Source organism: Podarcis liolepis (assembly GCF_965112155.1).
Source record: "Podarcis liolepis genome assembly, chromosome: 8".
Lineage (NCBI taxonomy): Eukaryota > Metazoa > Chordata > Lepidosauria > Squamata > Lacertidae > Podarcis > Podarcis liolepis.
The window spans coordinates 39,098,638-39,118,157 of NC_139560.1; the positions used below are offsets into that span (position 1 = coordinate 39,098,638).

The following is a 19,520-nucleotide window of genomic DNA, read 5'->3' on the forward strand; positions in this document are numbered from 1 at the left end:
AATCGGGATTGAAATGTATTTTCCAAATATATTAATGTAGAAGACTTGTACTTTCAAGGCAGTTTACAAACAATGGGTGATACCCATAAACTCAGAATTCACTGGGACTTGCAAACCAACCCACAATTCAACAGCCCTTAGTTTTCTGGCTGATGGATGGGGCCAGAGCATGCTTCTCTTTGATTCTACAGTCCTGGGGTAACTGGCACTTGGAGCAGAATATATTTTCTGGGAGGGAAAGATCCATGCAGCTATTCCATCGCTGACCAATAGTTTGGTCTTCCCCATGCCGTGATGTTCTTCCTGGGAGGAAGTTCTTCCTTCTCACGGTCCTTTGACTCTCTGGCCAATAAAGCAATAGAGACTTTGAATATATATCAAATCCAACTAGCTTCTGAGTTTGAGGTTTCTTCCCAGGATCTCTCTGTCTTGTAAATCTCTGCAGCCAGATCCTCGATCATTTACGGCTGGAATGAGGAGCTTGTGGTCCTCCCAGATGTTGCTGGATTCCAACTTCATCAACCCCAGTCAGATGTGATTTATAATCCAGCAACATCTGGAGGGCCAGATGTTTATGGCATGATTGTTTTCAGGGTGATCCTAAGCATGTGGCACTAGCAGATCCCACAGGAATATTATCCATCTTTGCACTATTGAACAATCACTACGATATGATGGCATTGAAATGGGTCAAACTATACGTGCAATAATATTTTATCCTTTATGAGGATCTTATTTGTTTAGCTTATATTTTGATAAGAGAGCAGTCCCACAGTTGTGGGGTGGTTGTTTTTAAAGTAATGAAACCAGGCATAGGTTTGGCTCACTCTCTGGGTATCTGTACTGTAAAACTGCAACCTGTGATCCCCAGCCTCGCCCAACCTGTTTAGCCTTCGCAGGTTACTATTCTGTTGTTGATAATATTGCAGGAAGTTTTTGTGAGATTTGATCTGGAGAAGACAGTTCTGTAGTTAACAAATAAAAATAAAACAAGTGTTTCTTATTCATTGGCACAGTAAATTTGGAGGGGAAATAGAGCTCTGCAGAGAACATTGTTGTGATAAAAATTACTCTCTCCATTTCCTTCTGTGAATACTTGTTAGGTGCGTTAATATTATAATGCTCATGGATTAGCAGTCCATTAAGCTGCAGATGCTTCAGAAAGCAATTGTAAAATGTCATTTATCTCAAAAGCTGTTCTGCTCAGTATTGCCACTTGGTGTCTCTAAGAAATAAAAAACATTCCCAACAATTCAGGCTATACCAAATGTTCTTGGAATCAGAAATGTAATCAGGTGTAATATTTATTATCAGTAGGGACTCATGTAATAGCTGTGCAGTTATCCTGGGGCACAGGGTTGAAGGGAGGGAATAACTGAATGTTTAAAACAATAGTACTCAGCTTCCAAAATGGGTAAAAGGAAGCTGATTTTAACTCAATTTCCTGTTCAACTTATTTAAATGAATACTGAGTCAACTTAAGTCTTTCTTTGACAGTTGACAATCTGAGGGGTTTTGGAGTTGATGTGCACATCAAATGACCAGGCAACTCTACGAAACTCACAGGGTGACCTTGGGCTAGTGACTGCCTCTCAGCCTAGCCTACTTCATAAGGTGGCTGTGGGGATTAAATGAGGAGAGGGAGAACCCTGTATGCCACTTTGAGCTCCTTGGAGAAAAAGCTGGGATATAAATGCAATAAATAAGCAACAATTTGCATTCCTTCAGTTTAGCTTGAGGTTTTATTTCATAGAAGCAGTTTATGGAGACTAACCTGAGATAAATGGGCAGCTCTGGAGATATATTAAAAACACAATTTCTGCTGCACTTAATTTGCATATGGTTGGATGTAATTAAACATAATTTATTTTTTCGTAAATGTGGCACCTGCAATACTAGACTATGTGTTGAAGGGTTTGGGAAAAAGATTGGTGAACTCTCAGTTATGGATTAGCTTGAAAATCCTTTATTTATTTGTTTAAAATGTATTTTCTGCCTTCCATAAGGATCCTAAGGATCTGCTTTATAGGAAAATAAATAAAAACAAATGCAAGGAGGATCAAAAAATCTGAAAAAGTTATTCACTTTTTTTTTTTTTAGTGATGGCAGCTTTCTTAGATGTTTCAGCTTTTTGTTAAAAAAAAAACAAAAACCTGCTTACAAGGCTTGCTGCCAAGCCAAGGCATGTTCCTGAAACAGTTCCATCCAGAACAGTTGAGCAAGACAAAGGGAATGCTTTGAAATTCTCACTACTTCCCTAGTGGTCCAGGTCTCTTAGGATTTGTGTGCTTGGGAATCATGAATGGAAAAGCATGGAAGGTTGGACTCCTCATGCTAGTCTGATGTGCCACCAAAGAGTTTTAAGTGTTGCCTGAAGGCAGCCCTGTATCGGGAAGTTTTTAATATTGGCAGTCTACTAGATATGAGGAAAAGTAAGAGGGCTATATCTGGTTGGAGCTTTTGATCCTATTTCCACATGTGTTTGGTATGGATATTAAAGAATGGTGAGAATACTACCAGTGATTTTGGTTTTCTGCTATTTGCTGGTGCAATACAGGAAGGATGGTGGTTTTGGTGATTTGGGGTTATTTATGACTTTGCTTAGGGGACGCAGGTGGCACTATGCTCTAAACCACTGAGCCTAGGCCTTGCCGATTAGAATGTCAGCGGTTTGAATCCCCATGACAGGGTGAGCTCCCGTTGCTCGGTCCCTGATCCTGCCAACCTAGCAGTTCAAAAGCACATCAAGGTGCAAGTAGATAAATAGGTACCACTCCGGCAGTGTTTCCATGCGCTGCTCTGGTTCACCAGAAGAGGCTTAGTCATGCTGGCCACATGACCCGGAAGATGTACGCCAGCTCCCTCGGCCAGTAAAGCGAGATGAGCACCGCAACCCTAGAGTCGTCTACGACTGGATCTAACAGTCAGGGTTCCCTTTACCTTTACCTTTATAACTTTGCTTTAAATAGGAGCATTTTTTGAGGTGTAAAGAAAATTGAACCCTGTTGGTCTTATTCACGTGCATTTTCAAACTTTGAATCTAAGTGTAGAGAAAATAATAATAATAATAATAATAATAATAATAATAATAATAATAATAATAATAATAATAATAAATTTATTATTTATACTCAACCATCTGGCTGGGCTTCCCCAGCCACTCTGGGCAGCTTCCAACAAGATATTAAAATACAGTAATACATCAAACATTAAAAGCTTCCCTAAACAGGGCTGCCTTCAGATGTCTTCTAAAAGTCTGGTAATTGCTGCTCTCTTTGACATCTGGTGGGAGGGCGTTCCACAGGGCGGGTGCCACTACCAAGAAGGCCCTCTGCCTGGTTCCCTGTAACTTGGCTTCTCACAGTGAGGGAATCGCCAGAAGGCCCTCAGCGCTGGACCTCGGTGTCCAGGTAGAACGATGGGGGTGTAGATGCTCCTTCAGGTATACAGAAAAGCATGTATCCTTTACATTGAGATAGTGTATCTTCTTCTTTTTAATAAGCTTTTTATTAAAGTTTTTCACAATGCAGAAAGATTATTAGAGATAACATACCTTCTGTCGTGTGTACATAGGTTAGGAAACAGTTCTTCAGCTTCCTAGCTACTGTATTCATAGCAAAATAAACATTGATTACTGTATATTGTGTGTATTCTTTTTCTCTGAAAATGTCATGGCTGCTCGCTGCAAGTTCAGGGACGACTTTGAAAAGAGAGTAGGAGTTTGTGAGTTGTGCTGTAAAACAATGCAGTTCTGTAATTGCTTTGAGGCAGTTTGACAATGCGGTTGAAGCCTTACAAATTTGCCCCGGGTTCCATAGTTGGTAGGATACAACTTTGGAATAGAGGCGATGCTTTCACATGCACACATAATCTATTGAATTACAGGTCCTTGGATTCCTGTTGTTGTTGTTTTATATAATGTTGTTGGAGTAACCTGACAGTGAACTGCATTCAGTAGTAGCTTGGGCTAATGTTTATTTGTTGCTGTTCCATTTCATTTATATTCTTTGAAATGTTGTTACTCAGAAATTGTTCTGAAAAGACTGACTTTGCTCTGTGTCAGAGATGGGCAACCTCTTTTTTTTCTATCACGGGCTGCATTGCCCTGTGGATAATCTGTCAGGGATCCCAGGCCAGTTGGGGTGGAGCCAAAGCTGAAGTTGGGTGAAGCGATGGATTTAACTCATCTGGAATGAAGGCTGCCCTGCTTCAGTTTCCCCTGTGGCTGCCTCTGATTAGAATTCTCAATCCTAAGAAGGCAAACTCAGAAGTAAGCCCCACTGGGGTTGGTGCAGTTATTCTCAATTAAGTATATAGAAGGGATTTTGTTAGCACAACAGACCAATAGAGCTATGTTTCTAGAAAGCAAGTGAAGGTACTTTCTTTTGGACTCGGTGGAAGAGATAGCCACTGTGGTGCTCTCTAGATGCTGTTGGCCTACAACTCCCATCAGCCACAGCCACTGTGGCCAATGGTCAGGGGTGATAGGAGTTGTAGTCCACCAACATCTGTAGGACACCAGGTTCTGAGTGCTACATACAGTGGTGCCTTGTTCTCAAACTTAATCCGTTCCGGAAGTCCGTTCCAAAATCAAGGCACGCTTTTCCATAGAAAGTAATGCAAAGTGGATTAATCCGTTCCAGACGTTTAAAAACAACCCCTAAAACAGCAGTTTAACATGAATTTTACTATTTAATGAGACCATTGATCCATAAAATGAAAGCAATAATCAATGTACTGCAGTCACACAATCAATCAATCAGTAGCTCAACTGGGTTCCACACAGTCACAAAAACAAAAGAGCTGCAAAAACAAAATACGGTAAATAGTAAAAACAGACAGACCTCAGCATAACACTCAGAATGGAAGTGTGGCACTCAAAACAGAAGTGTGGCACTCAAAACTGAGGATGTTTGGCTTCCCAAAGAAGTTTGCAAACCGGATACTTACTTCCGGGTTTGCGGTGTTTGAGTTCCAAGTTTTTTGAGTACCAAGGCACTTAAGAACCAAGGTACCATTGTACACACATGCACAAACACAACAGAAGCCTACCAAATTGTTCTCAAACAGCTGAGTGGGGGAAAGCCACACAACCAAAAATAAATATAACAAATAATTATCCAAGAAAATAATTGCCACTTATAGTTGTTCTGAAACTATATAGGAAGAGGTGGGAAACTTTTCTAAAAGCTAGGGAAAATGAGGGAATTTTAAAAGGAAGGAAGGAACTCTGAAGGAATTGAAGAATAGGGGAACTTTAGGAGGACACTGGTTCCCCGTGTACTGACCATTTGCTGTATTTTTCATTAAGCATCTAATAAAAGACCTACTTGGGAGCAGAGGGGAAATATGGAAATCAGGCAGAATATGTTAACAATAACATTATGCTCTTGTTCAGTGTTGGCTAGGTTTTTGCTGTTGAAGTGTGGGATCTCACAGCCACCTAAGTGAGAGCCCTGGTAAATAAACTGATTATTGACTTGATAATTTGAATTTGATTCTGTCTAAGGACACTTAACTACAACTGTGGCATGAATGTTGTTAGCCTTAGTGACTAAACACAACTTTGGAATAACAACAGGCACTGATGGCAGTGGGCTGGCTTTTGTTACAGTAAAAGAGACAGTGATAATTGGAGACTTTTCAGTTGTTCTCACACTTACCTATTTCCAGTGCAACAACAGGCTATATGTATTTTTTGTAATGGTGTATTATTCTTTCATGTAGAGTTCGCAATATGTCCAGTGTGTCGCCGGGTGCTTGCAGTTGATGCTCAGGGTCAATGAATACCGTTTTGCATGGGTCGAATCAGATGGAGTTAGTTGGTGAGTATTTGTTGTACAGAAAAAGATGAGCTTTCTAGTATATCCATGATGAAAGTGTTTTCCTCCTGACATGCATTCTGTTGAGCTCTTAAAAGTGTCCTTAGGATAAGTGTGCAGATCTAAAAGTGTTGTACAGTCGTACCTTGGATCCCGAATGCCTTGGCTCCTGAACAAATCGGATCCCGAACAAACAAAACCCGGAAGTGAGTGTTCTGGTTTCCAAATGATTTTTGGAAGCTGAACATCTGCCGTGGCTTCTGCAGCTTATGATTGGCTGCAGGACGATCCTGCAGCCAACTGGAAGCTGTGCTTTGGTTTCCGAACATTTTGGAAGTCTAACGGACGTCTGGAACGGATTCTATTTGGCTTGGTATGACTGTAGTTCTGTTTCCTAGATAATTCTTGGTATTGTTCTGTGAGCGGACTGGATTCTTTCACAAAATTCTGTTTACTTTCCAAATAAGTCCCTTGATGAGAGTCCATGATATTTTTAAAGAACACAGTACATATAACTTCAGTTGCCGCAATCGTGTATGTAGTATGGACTTCTGTAACTTTGCTCAAGAATGCATGTAGATGTTTAGGAGTGATGGATAATATAGCTGGGCTTCTGAAAAGCCTTTGACACTGTCCGTAACCATAGCTACTGAGTAAACTTAGCAGTCATGCGATAGAAAGACTGATTCTATTCTGAGAGACAAGGAAAATCTGTGGCTCTTGGGAAGTTGTTGAATTCCAATTCCTCAGCCAACATGGCTAGTGGTTTGGGATGGTGGCCATATGGAGGGTGAAATGTTAGCAAACCCTATTCCAAAAGTTCCCTTAACTATGCTCAGAGATGCAGTGGTAAATTTTGAAGTTTTATCACAGCAGCCCATATACAGGCCCCAAGGAAAGTTCAAAAATTCTGGCAGCATAATTTGTAGTTTTATTAGGGCTAGCATGACTATAATTTCATTGTTTCGCGAAAGCAAGCACCATTATATACATCAGTGTATACAGGTTCAGATTTCAAACACATTTCACTTTAACAAAAGATCTTAAGCCAGTTAAAATGTAACCTTTAGCTTTCACTTAGAAATGCAAACCATCTTGTAAAGAATTGTTACCATTTGAACTCCTGTTGTGAAGTAGGAACTTTGTTAAAGAAAAGGAAGGCAATACCAGGCTCTGCTTGATTATTTCTCTCATTTCGAGACTTCCTCTGTATTCTGATTTGTCACAAAACAACAACAACAACAACAACAACAACAACAGTGAAACCCTGCAATCTCAGTATTGCCTTGTTCATTTGCTGGATACCCTGCTGTTCCAGCAGATGATTTCACCTCTGCTGTGAATAAAGTAACTGAGCTTTGCTCCCTTGCTCCCTCCTCTACTCTACTCTACCCTACCCTACCCTACCCCTGTCAGACTAAATTGCATTCTATTGTTTGGCTGTTTAGTGTTTGCTAATTTGTTTAGTGTCTCTCTAATTTGTATGGAAGTATATTCGTGAAAGGCTTTTCTTTTACAAATTCAATGTGTCTGGAAGTGAAGATTTACATTCTGAATTATAGGATAGTGAGCAGCTGCCTAATGGTATGTTTCTTATGCTTTATCCCTGCTCTCTAGTATCATGGGAGTATTGAGTAACAAATGCGGTTTCCAGCTTCAGTATCAGATGATTTTCTCTATCTGGCTGCTGGCATTCAGTCCTCAAATGTGTGAATATTTGCGGCGTTATAATATTGTCCCAGTCCTGTCTGACATCCTTCAGGAGTCTGTAAAAGAAAAAGTCACTAGGATCATTCTTGCAGCATTTCGGGTGAGTGAAGTATGTAGACTACAAATTCTTTATACCGGGGTGGGGGGCTTTAGGTCTGGGGGCCAAATGCAGCCCTCTGGGCCTCTGTGGCTCTCTGGACTTTCCTCAGGCCACATTTTCCACTGGCATTACCTCACACCCTCCTTGACTGTTTTTGCCCGACAAAAGTTTGCTCTTGAAGACTGAAAATGCCTTCTGCTTTCCTAGATATAAGAGGTGTGTATACAGAAACTAGCTATTGTACAAAGGTAAAAATTTACATTCAGCTGTCCATCCACATGAAACTAGGATGATGTCTGAACACTCCTCAGTATGCTATGTCATCTTCTTGATACAGAACTGTAAAGATGCTAGCAAAATGTGGTAGGAAATGACAGTAGGGTTAGTCAAAATATAGAGGGAGTGCCACTTCACAGAGAATTCCATCACTACCTTTTTAATTCATGGCTATCAGGGTCTGACACCGTTTTGTTTTGTTTTTCTTTCCAGAATTTTCTAGAAAAGTCTACTGAAAGAGAAACTCGCCAGGAGTATGCTCTTGCCATGATCCAGTGCAAAGTTCTGAAGCAGCTGGAGAACTTGGAACAACAGAAATATGATGATGAAGACATAAGTGAGGATATAAAGTTTCTGTTGGACAAACTTGGAGAGAGTGTGCAGGACCTCAGGTAAATTTTGTCTTCGGTATCTAATGTTCAAATTGATACAAGGAGGGTCCTCCTTGGGGTATAGGCTCCCCACCAAAGCACCTGTCAAGATCAAATAGAGGCCTAGTTATTAGAATGATAGCTTGTCTAGTGATTGTTTTCTGCAATGCTGTAGATTCCAAAGACCGTATGAAGGAAATAACTGTAAGACCAAGCAGGCTTTTCTTTTTTTAAAACCAACTTCACATGATTTGTACCTTGGGATGGTATCAGATTCAAGTAATCATAAAACTACAAAATAGTTATCATTTGTCATTACCATAAGTAGGCTTTATTTACACCTTATTTGGGAGTACCTCATCATCTTATATAATATCAAAATAAAGTACCAAAACAGAGTGCTTTAAGTGCTGAAGAAGCTGTGTTTTCAAAAAATCAACAGACACAGCATGTAATTAATAATAATAATAATTAATGGAAATCAGAATTGCCATACCTTCAAAAATAAAAGAAAACGGCTCTGTGGTTTTATATTTGGCTAAGCACCAAACTGTTGTTGTCCTAGGTTATTAGAAAATGACCATGCACATATGTAGTTAAAAGATTCTAGCGGCTAGATTCCCATTTTCCAAAGCTGGTTGTGTGACCTGGGAGAGGAGCGCATGTTAATCTGAGTAAGGAATGTTTTCCCTATTATGGCAACTTCCTGGAAGCAAACTACAAATTGGATCTGAATGTCCTAGGCTACAATCCTATCCTTGTAATGCAAAACTGTCAGCAGCGAAGAAAAATCTGGAAAAATTGACTCCTTTAGCTTCAGTCTGGCCAAATTAGAATTCATGGTAAATAGGCCACGTTCATCCCAATGAAAATATGCTGCCATTTGTAAATTGTACTTCCATATTTATAAGTGTTCATACTTATGCTTGTAAGTGCCACTTACAATTTTTGTAAAATGCTTTACAAAGAATCCTAAGTGCAGTGGGAGGTTTGGATGCGCTGTTTGCTTTCATATATTGTCCTTGTGCATCAGATTTATTCCTCATTCTCTTATGTTCGGTTTATTTTGCAGTTCGTTTGATGAATATAGTTCTGAGCTTAAGTCGGGGAGACTAGAGTGGAGCCCTGTTCACAAATCTGAGAAATTTTGGCGAGAGAATGCTGTGAGATTAAATGAAAAGAATTATGAACTGTTGAAGTACGTTCTTCTGATATATCCCTGCTTCAGTTGAATTGTTGTGTTGCTCAGAGTAACCAAAGTTTCATTTAGGGTGTCTGCATAAGGTAGAGGGACTATAATACCATTTTCAATAAAAGGTTCCCGTCTTTGAAAATGTCCCAAGTGAGCACACACACACAGAGAAAAAAACTTTGTTGCTTTGTATGGTATGGAAACTAAATTGGGAGCCTTAGTTCAGAGGGCTGTATCCAGGTCCCATTAATGCCTGCACAACAGGACTTCCACTGCTTCTTCCTGCAGCCCCCCCCCCCCGCCCATCTGTTCTGGGTGTTCTGGAGCAGATTTCTTTCGTGGAGAGAAGAAGGAAAGGAAGTCCTGTTGCACAAGTGGAAGTCCTTCTGCTAATGACACAATTTCATAGGATACAATCTACTGTTTTCTTTTTTGAGCACAGGTGAATTTGTAAGAGCATTGGCTTGCTTCTTAAGTGAAATGTGGCTTGATTCTAGAACAGCAAATGTATGGTTTTGATATATTTAGAGACTTCCTTGAGATTGCTGGTTACTATTAAAGATTGGGTTTGCGGCTAATGGCTGTGATATGATGTCCCTCCCCCCATCGGTAACCTTATCACTGTTGTAACATCCGAATGTAGCCTAAATATCTGTTCATAGTAGTGTCATACTTGCCTGTTCAGGAATATGCATTATTCATTCCAAATGAGGTAATCAGTCAAGTGTCTGTGCTGTGATGTCTTGGCTTCGATGCTTCAGCTGTCAGCTGTCTCTAGATACGCCTTGCAGATCAAAAGGCTTAGCTGAGCATGAAGCAAAGTGGTAATTATCAGCAACACTGGTTTTGTCTTCATTGAAAGTTGAGCTAACTTAATTAAGTATATTATTGGTTCTTTAGTTTATCGTTCAGTGTACAAATCCTGAAAAGATATCTGTGAAATGAGTACAGTTTCCTCTCCCCACAAAGGCTTATTTGAATTTTTGCATGGCAGATTAATAAGATTAGAATTTACCGGAGAATGTATTAAGAATTTACAGCTGAACACATTTGCTAAATATGTGTTGGACATTCATTACCTAGATGACGTGGGATAGCATTCAACTAAGTCATACTTGGAACCGACTGACTGAAATCAGTGATGTTAAGTTAGTCGTGACCAAGTCCATTGATTTCACTGGGGTGGAATCTACACGCATGTTAAAAACGTTGTGAAAATGCTTTTTTAAAAATCATTTTGAAAAATGCATTGAATTTGCTATAGCTCGCAGTCACCATTTAGTGTCACAATTGTATATTGCACTTTACAACACATTCCAAACATTTTATTTGCAGCAAGATGAGCACCACAACCCCAGAATTGTCCGCGACTGGACTTAACGCTCAGGGGTCCCTTTACCTTTACCTTTTTAGCTGAGTCCTAGGTCTACCCTGAGTGTGATTTTGAAATATCTCTCAAAATATTTGTGTGATACTGTGTGAATCTAGAAAAGTTTTGCAGTACTGAAGTAACATGGCAGAGGTTTATTGAGTTTTATCAATTTTTAGTATGCTATATTTTGTACACTCCATAGTGAATAAGGATCTTGTATATTTGCAATCCTATTGTAGAATCTTGACAAAGCTTCTGGAGGTATCAGATGACCCTCAAGTCCTGGCTGTAGCTGCTCATGATGTGGGAGAATATGTCCGACACTATCCTCGAGGAAAACGGTGTGGAAGGCTTTTTCTTATCTTTGCTTAGCGCTTGAGTTAATACAAGGGCCATTGCTTATGACTCAAGGAACAGTTAGTGTAACCTTTTGTTAGACCTTACTATAAAGTATCAGTAGGTGGTTTAATTTGATTTTATATTTATGTATGTGAGATGCTTTCAGTAACATTTTTATATGACTATTTGAATTTAATTAAGTATTGTAATTTTTTAGTGAATGATGTCATGTAAACTTTTTGATGATATGAGCTGCTTTGATTATAGTTCTCAATGGAAAAGTGGCATACAAATCAATTGAGCTAAAATGGACTGAGATGTTTGTGCTGAAGAAGCACCCACATTTGCTTTCCAAACTAATCTTACGTCACCAAACCTTTATTAGGCATTACAAGTACAGGCCATCATAAAACATCCATATATAAAAAATTTAAATATACAAATAAACAGCCATGTAAAATATATAATGACAAGGATTTTCATTGGGATTTCTTCCTGCTAAATGGTACCATTCACCACTCTAAGAGAGACTATTGACAAAAACTCAGCCGCCCTTGCAGTTACTTCCGGGTTAATGTCAGACAGATAGAATCTGATATTTTCATTGTGTCGTGATGTTAGATTACCCAAAAAAGGGAATAACAAGCCTTATTAGCTCACTGGGCAATGGACAGTAAGAAAAGTATATGTTCTACAGTGTCTGGCACATTCAAATATCATTTGCAATGTCTATCATTTTGGGGATGTTTAAATATCTGCCCTTGACAAAAGCTGAGGGGAAAACGTTCAATCGGGTTAACAAAGTCCCTGCATTGGGCTGGAATTATTTATTTTGAGATATAAGTGACCCTGCTACCTGTTGTATTTAAACCATAGAACTTGGGGGAGCAAATTTTATTTACAGCTGACTCGATGTTTGGTTTTTCCAGACCAATCCATGTGCCTTATTAAGCTTTTGATTAGGAAGTTTTAAGTCAGCATATTGAAGCTAGTTGAGGGAAATTCAGTTGAAGTAGTAGACAGTGGTGGGGAATCTTTACTGACAGGCAGTCAGGATCATAACATCCCCCACCTTGCACATGGGTCTGCTGGAAATTTGTGGTGTTGGTACTGTAAAGTCACGTAAAATGGTGTGAGGTTGGTGGCTGCTAGTAATCAGAAGCAGAAGGAAACTTGAAAACACACAACACCCACCCAACCCCACACCCCTGACCACTACCTCTCTCTTACCCATGCTCTCTTCCCTTCTTGTAGTGTGATTGAGCAACTTGGTGGAAAACAGCTTGTAATGAACCACATGCACCACGAAGACCAACAGGTTCGCTATAATGCCTTGCTTGCTGTGCAGAAGTTGATGGTCCACAACTGGTATGTGACAACTCACTTTCACTTCGGGGTTTTTATTTTATTTTATTTAGTAGATTTACATACAGCCCTTCATCATAAGATCTCAGGGCAGGAGTTCTTTTTGGGAATGTGTGAAACTCAAGTCCTAAATTATGACATGCCTCTTGGGGGTTACAATAAAACTTTGGTACCCTCTACCACTGAAATGATAACAACTCAGCAACTGGCAGTAGTGTCATTGTTAAGTGAAATTTAGCAGCTCTTCTGCTGTCTTTTTTCACTACTACCCTCCCCCATTTTGTTATATAATGAAAATTGAAGTGGACTGTATAAAACAGAATATAGTATTATTCCTTTTTGTTTCCTTACATGCCTGATATTTTCAGCCTTTAATTGTGTTTCCATTAGAATTTCTTGCAGCAGGATCCATTTATATGTCCAGCAGATCTTTGGTGAACAGAAATGCAAGATGCATTTGTATTTTTCTAATAGCTGAACTGAAAGAAATAGATTCTTGTTAAAAAGTTGTTTAAAAGTTTCTGAACTGATTTGTTTTGTTTAACAAAATGTATGTACAACTTGCTTGTTAAAAAACCCCAGAAACTTTTAAAAATGGTTCATAAAACATGAAATATATTGATAAAACATGATTAGATACAGGTATCGGTAAGCATTCGAAGGTGATTGAAATGAACAGTAGCTAAAAAGAGATAAACTACATGTTCGCAGAAGCGGCTTAGTCATGCTGGCCACATGACCCGGAAGCTGTATGCCGGCTCCCTCAGCCAATAAAGCGAGATGAGTGCCGCAACCCCAGAGTCGGTCATGACTGGACCTAATGGTCCAGGGTCCCTTTACCTTTTACATGTACCTTCTAAATGTCTGGATAGGGTTGCCTGAGCAGAATGTTTTAAGCAGGTGCCGAAGAGAGTATAGCCTGCTGTACATCAAAAGGCAGAGAGTTGTAGGTGCTGCCTAACGAAACAGTTTATTTCTCAGGATAGGTTTATAAACTTTTGTGCACATATGCAGGGCATTAGGAAACAGATTCTTTAGCCTTGTTTCTTAATGGCTGGGTGGGGGGACTTTTTCAGCTGTAGCAACTTAGTTGAAACTTTTTGCAAGTAATACAGACACATCAGTAGCACATCCCCTCCATAAACTACCTCATTATATTTTGTAAAATTTATATACTAGAGAAAAGGCAGGCAGCCTGCCTGCCTAGTATATATCGGATCATTACAGTCTATTACCATCATCCTATTCCTTGGGAATGGAATAAAGAATTTCCTAATGTCATTCTTCAAGATGCATAAGCCACTACTCCTGTTACCTAACCACTATAATCAACTGCTTCTGGCCTGTGTATACTCTAGAAACTTATACAGAAGAGAAGTTTAGCATGGTAAATCTAACTTTGTAGTGTTGCATCCCTCCTTTTCATTAGTTTCCGTTACCTGTCATGGCCTTTCAGAAGACCTGCAAGGCTTTTACCTCTGTACTCTTTCTGTGCAATTGAAAGTGCAAGCAATACAGTCGTACCTCCGTTTATGTAACCCTCTGGTTACGTAAACTTTGGGATGTGCACGGCAAACCCGGAAGTACCGTATTTTTCGCTCTATAACACGCACCCGACCATAACACGCACGTAGTTTTTAGAGGAGGAAAATCCGTAGGCATGCCACCCGTAGGCATTCCCTCCATAACACGCACAGACATTTCCCCTTACTTTTTAGGAGGAAAAAAGTGAGTGTTATGGTGCAAAAAATACGGTATTTTACCAGGTTTTGCCCCGTGCGCATAAGCAGAAGCGGTTCTCAGGTTGTGGAAACCTCAGGATCCAACCAGACCTCCAGAACGGATCCCGTCCACAACCGGAGGTAGCACTGCAATGACGAAGAGCAGAGCCCACATCCTGGTTTTTATCCTCAGCATCACGTAAAAACAGAAAATTAATTGATCAACAGCCCAAATTCATACTATGGTACGATTTATGGCCCAATCCCATTTTGAGGATGGACTTTTTAGACCACAGGCAAAGAACAAGGCTCAATATAGAAAGAATCACTTTCTGTGGCCTCTGATCTTTCCCTTCCAAGTAATAGTCCCCCCCCCCCAGTAAACTTCAGCACCCAGCATTTCTCCCATAGTAGTTGTTTCTCTTGTAGCCCCATATTCCTTTCCATCCACTCCAGTTTTTAAAATGAAAATACCCACTGTTTGGAAATAAAACTTTGTGGATTGTTACTAAGAAGGCCTATTACTGTGTCACATTTTTTGTCTCGAATCTCTCATCCACATGGGAGACGGCTACATAATTCAATCCATTCTATCATAGAAAATTGGAACATAAATTGAGTTGAACGTTGTGGTTAGCTCTTTGCCAATATATGTCCCACCAAGAGTTGCATCTGTTTGGTTGTGGTCAGCTGGATCATCAAGCTGTGTTTCACTTAGGTTTCAATTCTGCACTCTACTTACCTTTTAAGGCCCTATGAGGTTCAACAGGATTTACATCTGAGCAGACATGTATAGGTCTGCACTGTTAATAATTTACTTTTGTAGCAATTGATGGTTCTATAAAAAACACAACCCTCAGAGTGTGGAAAGTACAGCAAATACATCCAAACCTGGTACAGTTATGTAATTTATCTGTGATGCTTTAATAACTGAACCGATAAAATGAACAATTGACTATATATTTAACTGGTTTTGAAAAGTCAAGTAATTTAGGTACTATTGCTTTTAAATAGGATTCTGAAGCAATATGACATCAATGATGAAGCTGTTTCTAAATTAACAAGCGTGTGAATGTCTGCTATGCGGCTCATAATTAGCTCTGCAGCCATGTGAAGCCACATAAAATATTTTTATGTTTGAAATGAATATTCTGTATCTTCCCCTGTGAGTTTCTCAATACATCCCTGTATTTCCCCTGCTGAAAAATACATCTTGTACTTCACTGTTTCTGGGGTTTCATTTTGGGCTACTGCTCTACACCTCTTGTTTAATTAATGTTTGTTTTTCAGTCTCAGTATCCCAGAATTTCATACAGGGGAACTGAAACGGCATTTGTTTGCCAATGACAGTAATTTATTTTCAGATTTCTATATTGAAGGAAATGGTACTTTAGACTGTCTCAAGCAAAGTTTAATTAAGGTTCAGTCAGTCACAATTTATTTCAGGTTCTTAAAAGTATGTTGCTATGTGTAAAACTGCACAAATTTGTTTTCTGTTCAGCTTGGTAAATGTGTCTTGATTCATGCAGATTCATATTGGATTACTGAAGCAAATAAAGCATCAAGTCAAATTTAAATTAGTGAGGAGATAGGTTTAATTTAGAAGACATCTTTAATCTAGCATTGCAATATAAGTGAAGACCTTAACAGCACTTTACAAATAAAAACCTAGATATGATTGAGCCAAAGTCCAACACCAGCCAAATTTTGTTGTATGCTGATATAAATGGAAGAGAGTGTTAAGAATGTGTTTTTACACTTTAAATCAATGGGACATTCCTAACTTTCTCCCCCATTTATACCTTTGAAAGTTTTGCCCCTCTCTTAATCGGACTGGGCAAATGTGTACTGATATGCTTTCGAAAACTGAAAACTTGCGTATCAAATTAGTTGTAGAAGAATCTTGGTACAGAGAGATGTGAGCAACTGAAATTTCAGTGTGCATATTTACCGTATTTTTCGCCCTATAGGGCGCACCGGCTCAGAGGGCGCACCTAGTTTTTTTGGGGGGGGGAAATAAAGGGAAAAAAAATATTTTCCCCCCAGGTGCAGGGCTGGAGCCGGGGAAGCCCTAGCTTCCCCCGACCCTAGCCCCCAGAACAGGCTGCTATCCGCAAGCCTTGGGAGCCTGGCGGGAACTCCCATGGGCTCCCAAGGCTTGCGGATAGCTTCCTGAAGCCTGGAGAGTGAGAGGGGTCAGTGCGCACCGACCCTTCTCGCTCTCCAGGCTTCAGCGAAAGCCTGCATTCGCCCCATAGGGCGCACACACATTTCCCCTTCATTTTTGGAGGGGAAAAAGTGTGTCCTATAGGGTGAAAAATACGGTAATTCTCTCAAGGTCATTGGGCTGCATCTCGGTAGTACAGCATCTGCTTAGCATGCAGAAGTTATTAGGTTCAATCACTGGCATGTCCAAGAAGGAATGGGAAAGACATCTTTTTGATAATCTGGAGAGATGTTCCCAGTCCATCTAGCTCAGGATTGTATGTGAAGGTTTTAACTCTGTAGAAGGCATCTTCTGATGTTCCCATGCTTTTACATAAACTGGATGGAAGGAAAGCTACTAAGTGATGAGCAGCAGAACGGTGTGTTTCAAGATCTTTTGAAAGGTGGTAGCTGGAATAAAAAGCACGAATAAAAAGCTAGCTCTGAGTAGGCAAATTACATGAGCAGCACAAGCAGAACAGTACCATCTCGTCCGTTTGAGGCAGGCTGTATTGTTGCCATTTTGCTAGAAGAAATTGTACAGTATGTCTGAATTCTCCAGCCTAAGCTGATCTGTTTGTCTAATTCTGGGAAATGGTTGCACATGTTCTGAGATTTAACATAAGCAGTAAAATCTGAAACTATCACATTGAAACACTCTGCTGGTATAAACTAGCATGGCTAATGTTCAGAATATATATTTGTTCTTTTTTAATGTAAAATTCAGACCTGAGGCATTTAGCAAAACTGGCATCTGAGTGGAACTGCTGTGGGCTAGTTGAGGCAAGAAATTGCCTACTTCTTTTGAAAACAGTAACCGCTACTTATTTCCTTCAGAAAACTCTCATGAAGTATTCATCATTGGTCCCTTTAAAAATGTCTCGCCCACCCCTTGTTGTCTTTCAGGGAGTATCTTGGAAAACAGCTACAGTCAGAGCAGCCTCAAACTGCCACAGCACGAAGCTGAGTCTGTCCTTTGGCGGGAAATAACTGGAGTAACAATTGCTATCTTGAAGTGCGAGTAAGAAAATGATGTGATTGCAGTTTCTTCACTGCCTACCCTGCTATTGTGTAGATTTCTTTCCTGTTATTCTTCCAGTATTGTTGCCAGGGGTAAAAACTAATCTAGTAAACAGTTTCTGGCAGTTTGCTAGCTGAAGCCCTTTAATATTGCAAAAATATACAAGAAATATAGCTGATATATGTTGCCTTTATTTTATGTATTTATTGTCTCTAAATAAGAAGAAAAAAAGAACACAAAGCATTAAAGAATAATCATTCCATATCATTAATTGTCTCTGTGTTGCCTGTTCTTCACTTGGCTATGAATAGTATTGTTCGGAAAGCAACATTTCAATTAATTTGGTTGACAGAATGATTATTAAAGCTACATATGAAAACAGTAAAAGACCAATGCTTCATCCCCACTGGTGTTACCAAGAAGCTGGGACTCTGTACGTACATATTCTGAGCAATGAAAACATTGTCGTAGCCATCAATGTGAACCACACTCATGTGAGCTGTAGGCACGCGCCAATCACCCAATTAACTCCAGAAATCAAATGCAACAAACACCCTTAATTTGGTCATTAGTCTCCTTTTGTGAGTAAATAGCTTCTACCTGATAAGCATATCCTGCACTATCCTATTGCATTTTCAGAGAACTCCCAAAATTACCTAGTTTCAATGAAGGCAAAGAGCATCATCAAGATAACAATAAATTGAGGATTTTCTCATGTGGTATGACCATTAACTTGACCTAGCTTGTCCTTGGAATATCTTTTGTACCTTGGACTCTTAGGTCAAGCCTTTTTTTGGGGGGTGGGGTGGGATCGAATTCAGGGAGAGGCCTTATAAGGTACATCTTCCATTCATTCTCCTTTTTGGAATGCTCCCACACCACTTCTTTTCAGATGCTGTACTCCTGTGATAGGCCATGGTTTATCTAGATTCTTTCCTTGCCTCTTCCCTCCATGGGTTCCCTTGCCTCTGCTTGTTGTTTGTTTCAGGACTGGAAAGACATCCAGTAGGGTCTTTTGTGAGAGGAAAACCTTTCTGTTTTTCAACCAAATTTGGGTGGGCTCGCCAGGAACCTGGAGATAGATGGTTGTGGAAAGGGATTTACAATGAGGTTGAACTATCAGCCCACCCCATTTAATACCATGCTTCTGATAGGCATAAGGATTGTTTTTAATGAATTACTCCTCCTTTGCCAAAGCGTGTAATCCCAGCTATGATCATGTATCTGTGCTTGTCAGAAATTCAGAGCTTTGGGTCTCAGCGATGCCACTCACCTTCCTCAGGAAGAAATGCAGCTATTGCATCTCACTTTCCTGACTTTTCTGCAACTTCTGTGTTTTCTCTGACTCCAGTGAGATGGAGAAGCCTTTATTTTGCATGTTAACATTTCCCACTTAATGGATTATTTCATTTTCCCCATAGCAAAACTGGGTGTTTAAGACGTTGCCTCATAGTTCTGCATTCGGTGACTTTCCACCTCTGGTCTCCTCCCTCTATCACTGTAATGGTAACTAAGTGTATGGTCTAGGCAATGCATGGCTGAATTAGCCTGTGTAATGAATTTTATCTTCTGTGTTTCTCTAGTGGCATTCCAAGGCACAAAGCCATTGTTGTTGCCTCTATATCACTGTATATTGACAGAGTACCTTTATTGAGTTATAAATAAATTGCTATAATTGCAACAATGTTGTGGTCATTGCTGGCTCTCTGGATCAAGCATGCTAATATAGGTCAGTGCTAATTTTCCCCAAATAAACAAGGTAATCAAAGCAAGAGCAATACCATATGTATGAGTTCAACTGTCTTCAGTAAAGATCCCAAGAGTAGTATTGCTTATTTCCCCAAATCAGCATTTTAGTGAATGCAAGTATTAAGAGCTCATCTGAATGAGTGTATGGGTGCACGTGACTAGCTGAACTGGTAACACTGGGTGGTATATTTAGAATTGTGAAATAATAATAATATTATTAGATCCAAGAATTGTCATCTTCACAAAAAGAGACGTACTATAAATTTATTTTTTGTGT

The 19,520-nt window shown here is 39.7% G+C and overlaps 1 protein-coding gene across 1 annotated transcript in view; it reads left to right on the plus strand.

Annotated features, from left to right (window-relative positions):
* The window catches only part of ATP6V1H (ATPase H+ transporting V1 subunit H), a 35,520-nt gene extending 16,342 nt beyond the window's left edge, over window positions 1–19,178 (plus strand). The window contains exons 8-14 of the mRNA XM_083517980.1: window positions 5,728–5,825; window positions 7,440–7,632; window positions 8,122–8,300; window positions 9,352–9,477; window positions 11,083–11,184; window positions 12,437–12,550; window positions 17,380–19,178. Coding sequence (XP_083374106.1) covers window positions 5,728–5,825; window positions 7,440–7,632; window positions 8,122–8,300; window positions 9,352–9,477; window positions 11,083–11,184; window positions 12,437–12,550; window positions 17,380–17,440 — 873 coding nt within the window. The 3' untranslated portion in view covers window positions 17,441–19,178. The remainder of the gene's footprint in view (window positions 1–5,727; window positions 5,826–7,439; window positions 7,633–8,121; window positions 8,301–9,351; window positions 9,478–11,082; window positions 11,185–12,436; window positions 12,551–17,379) is intronic.
* The last annotated feature ends 342 nt before the right edge of the window (window positions 19,179–19,520 follow it).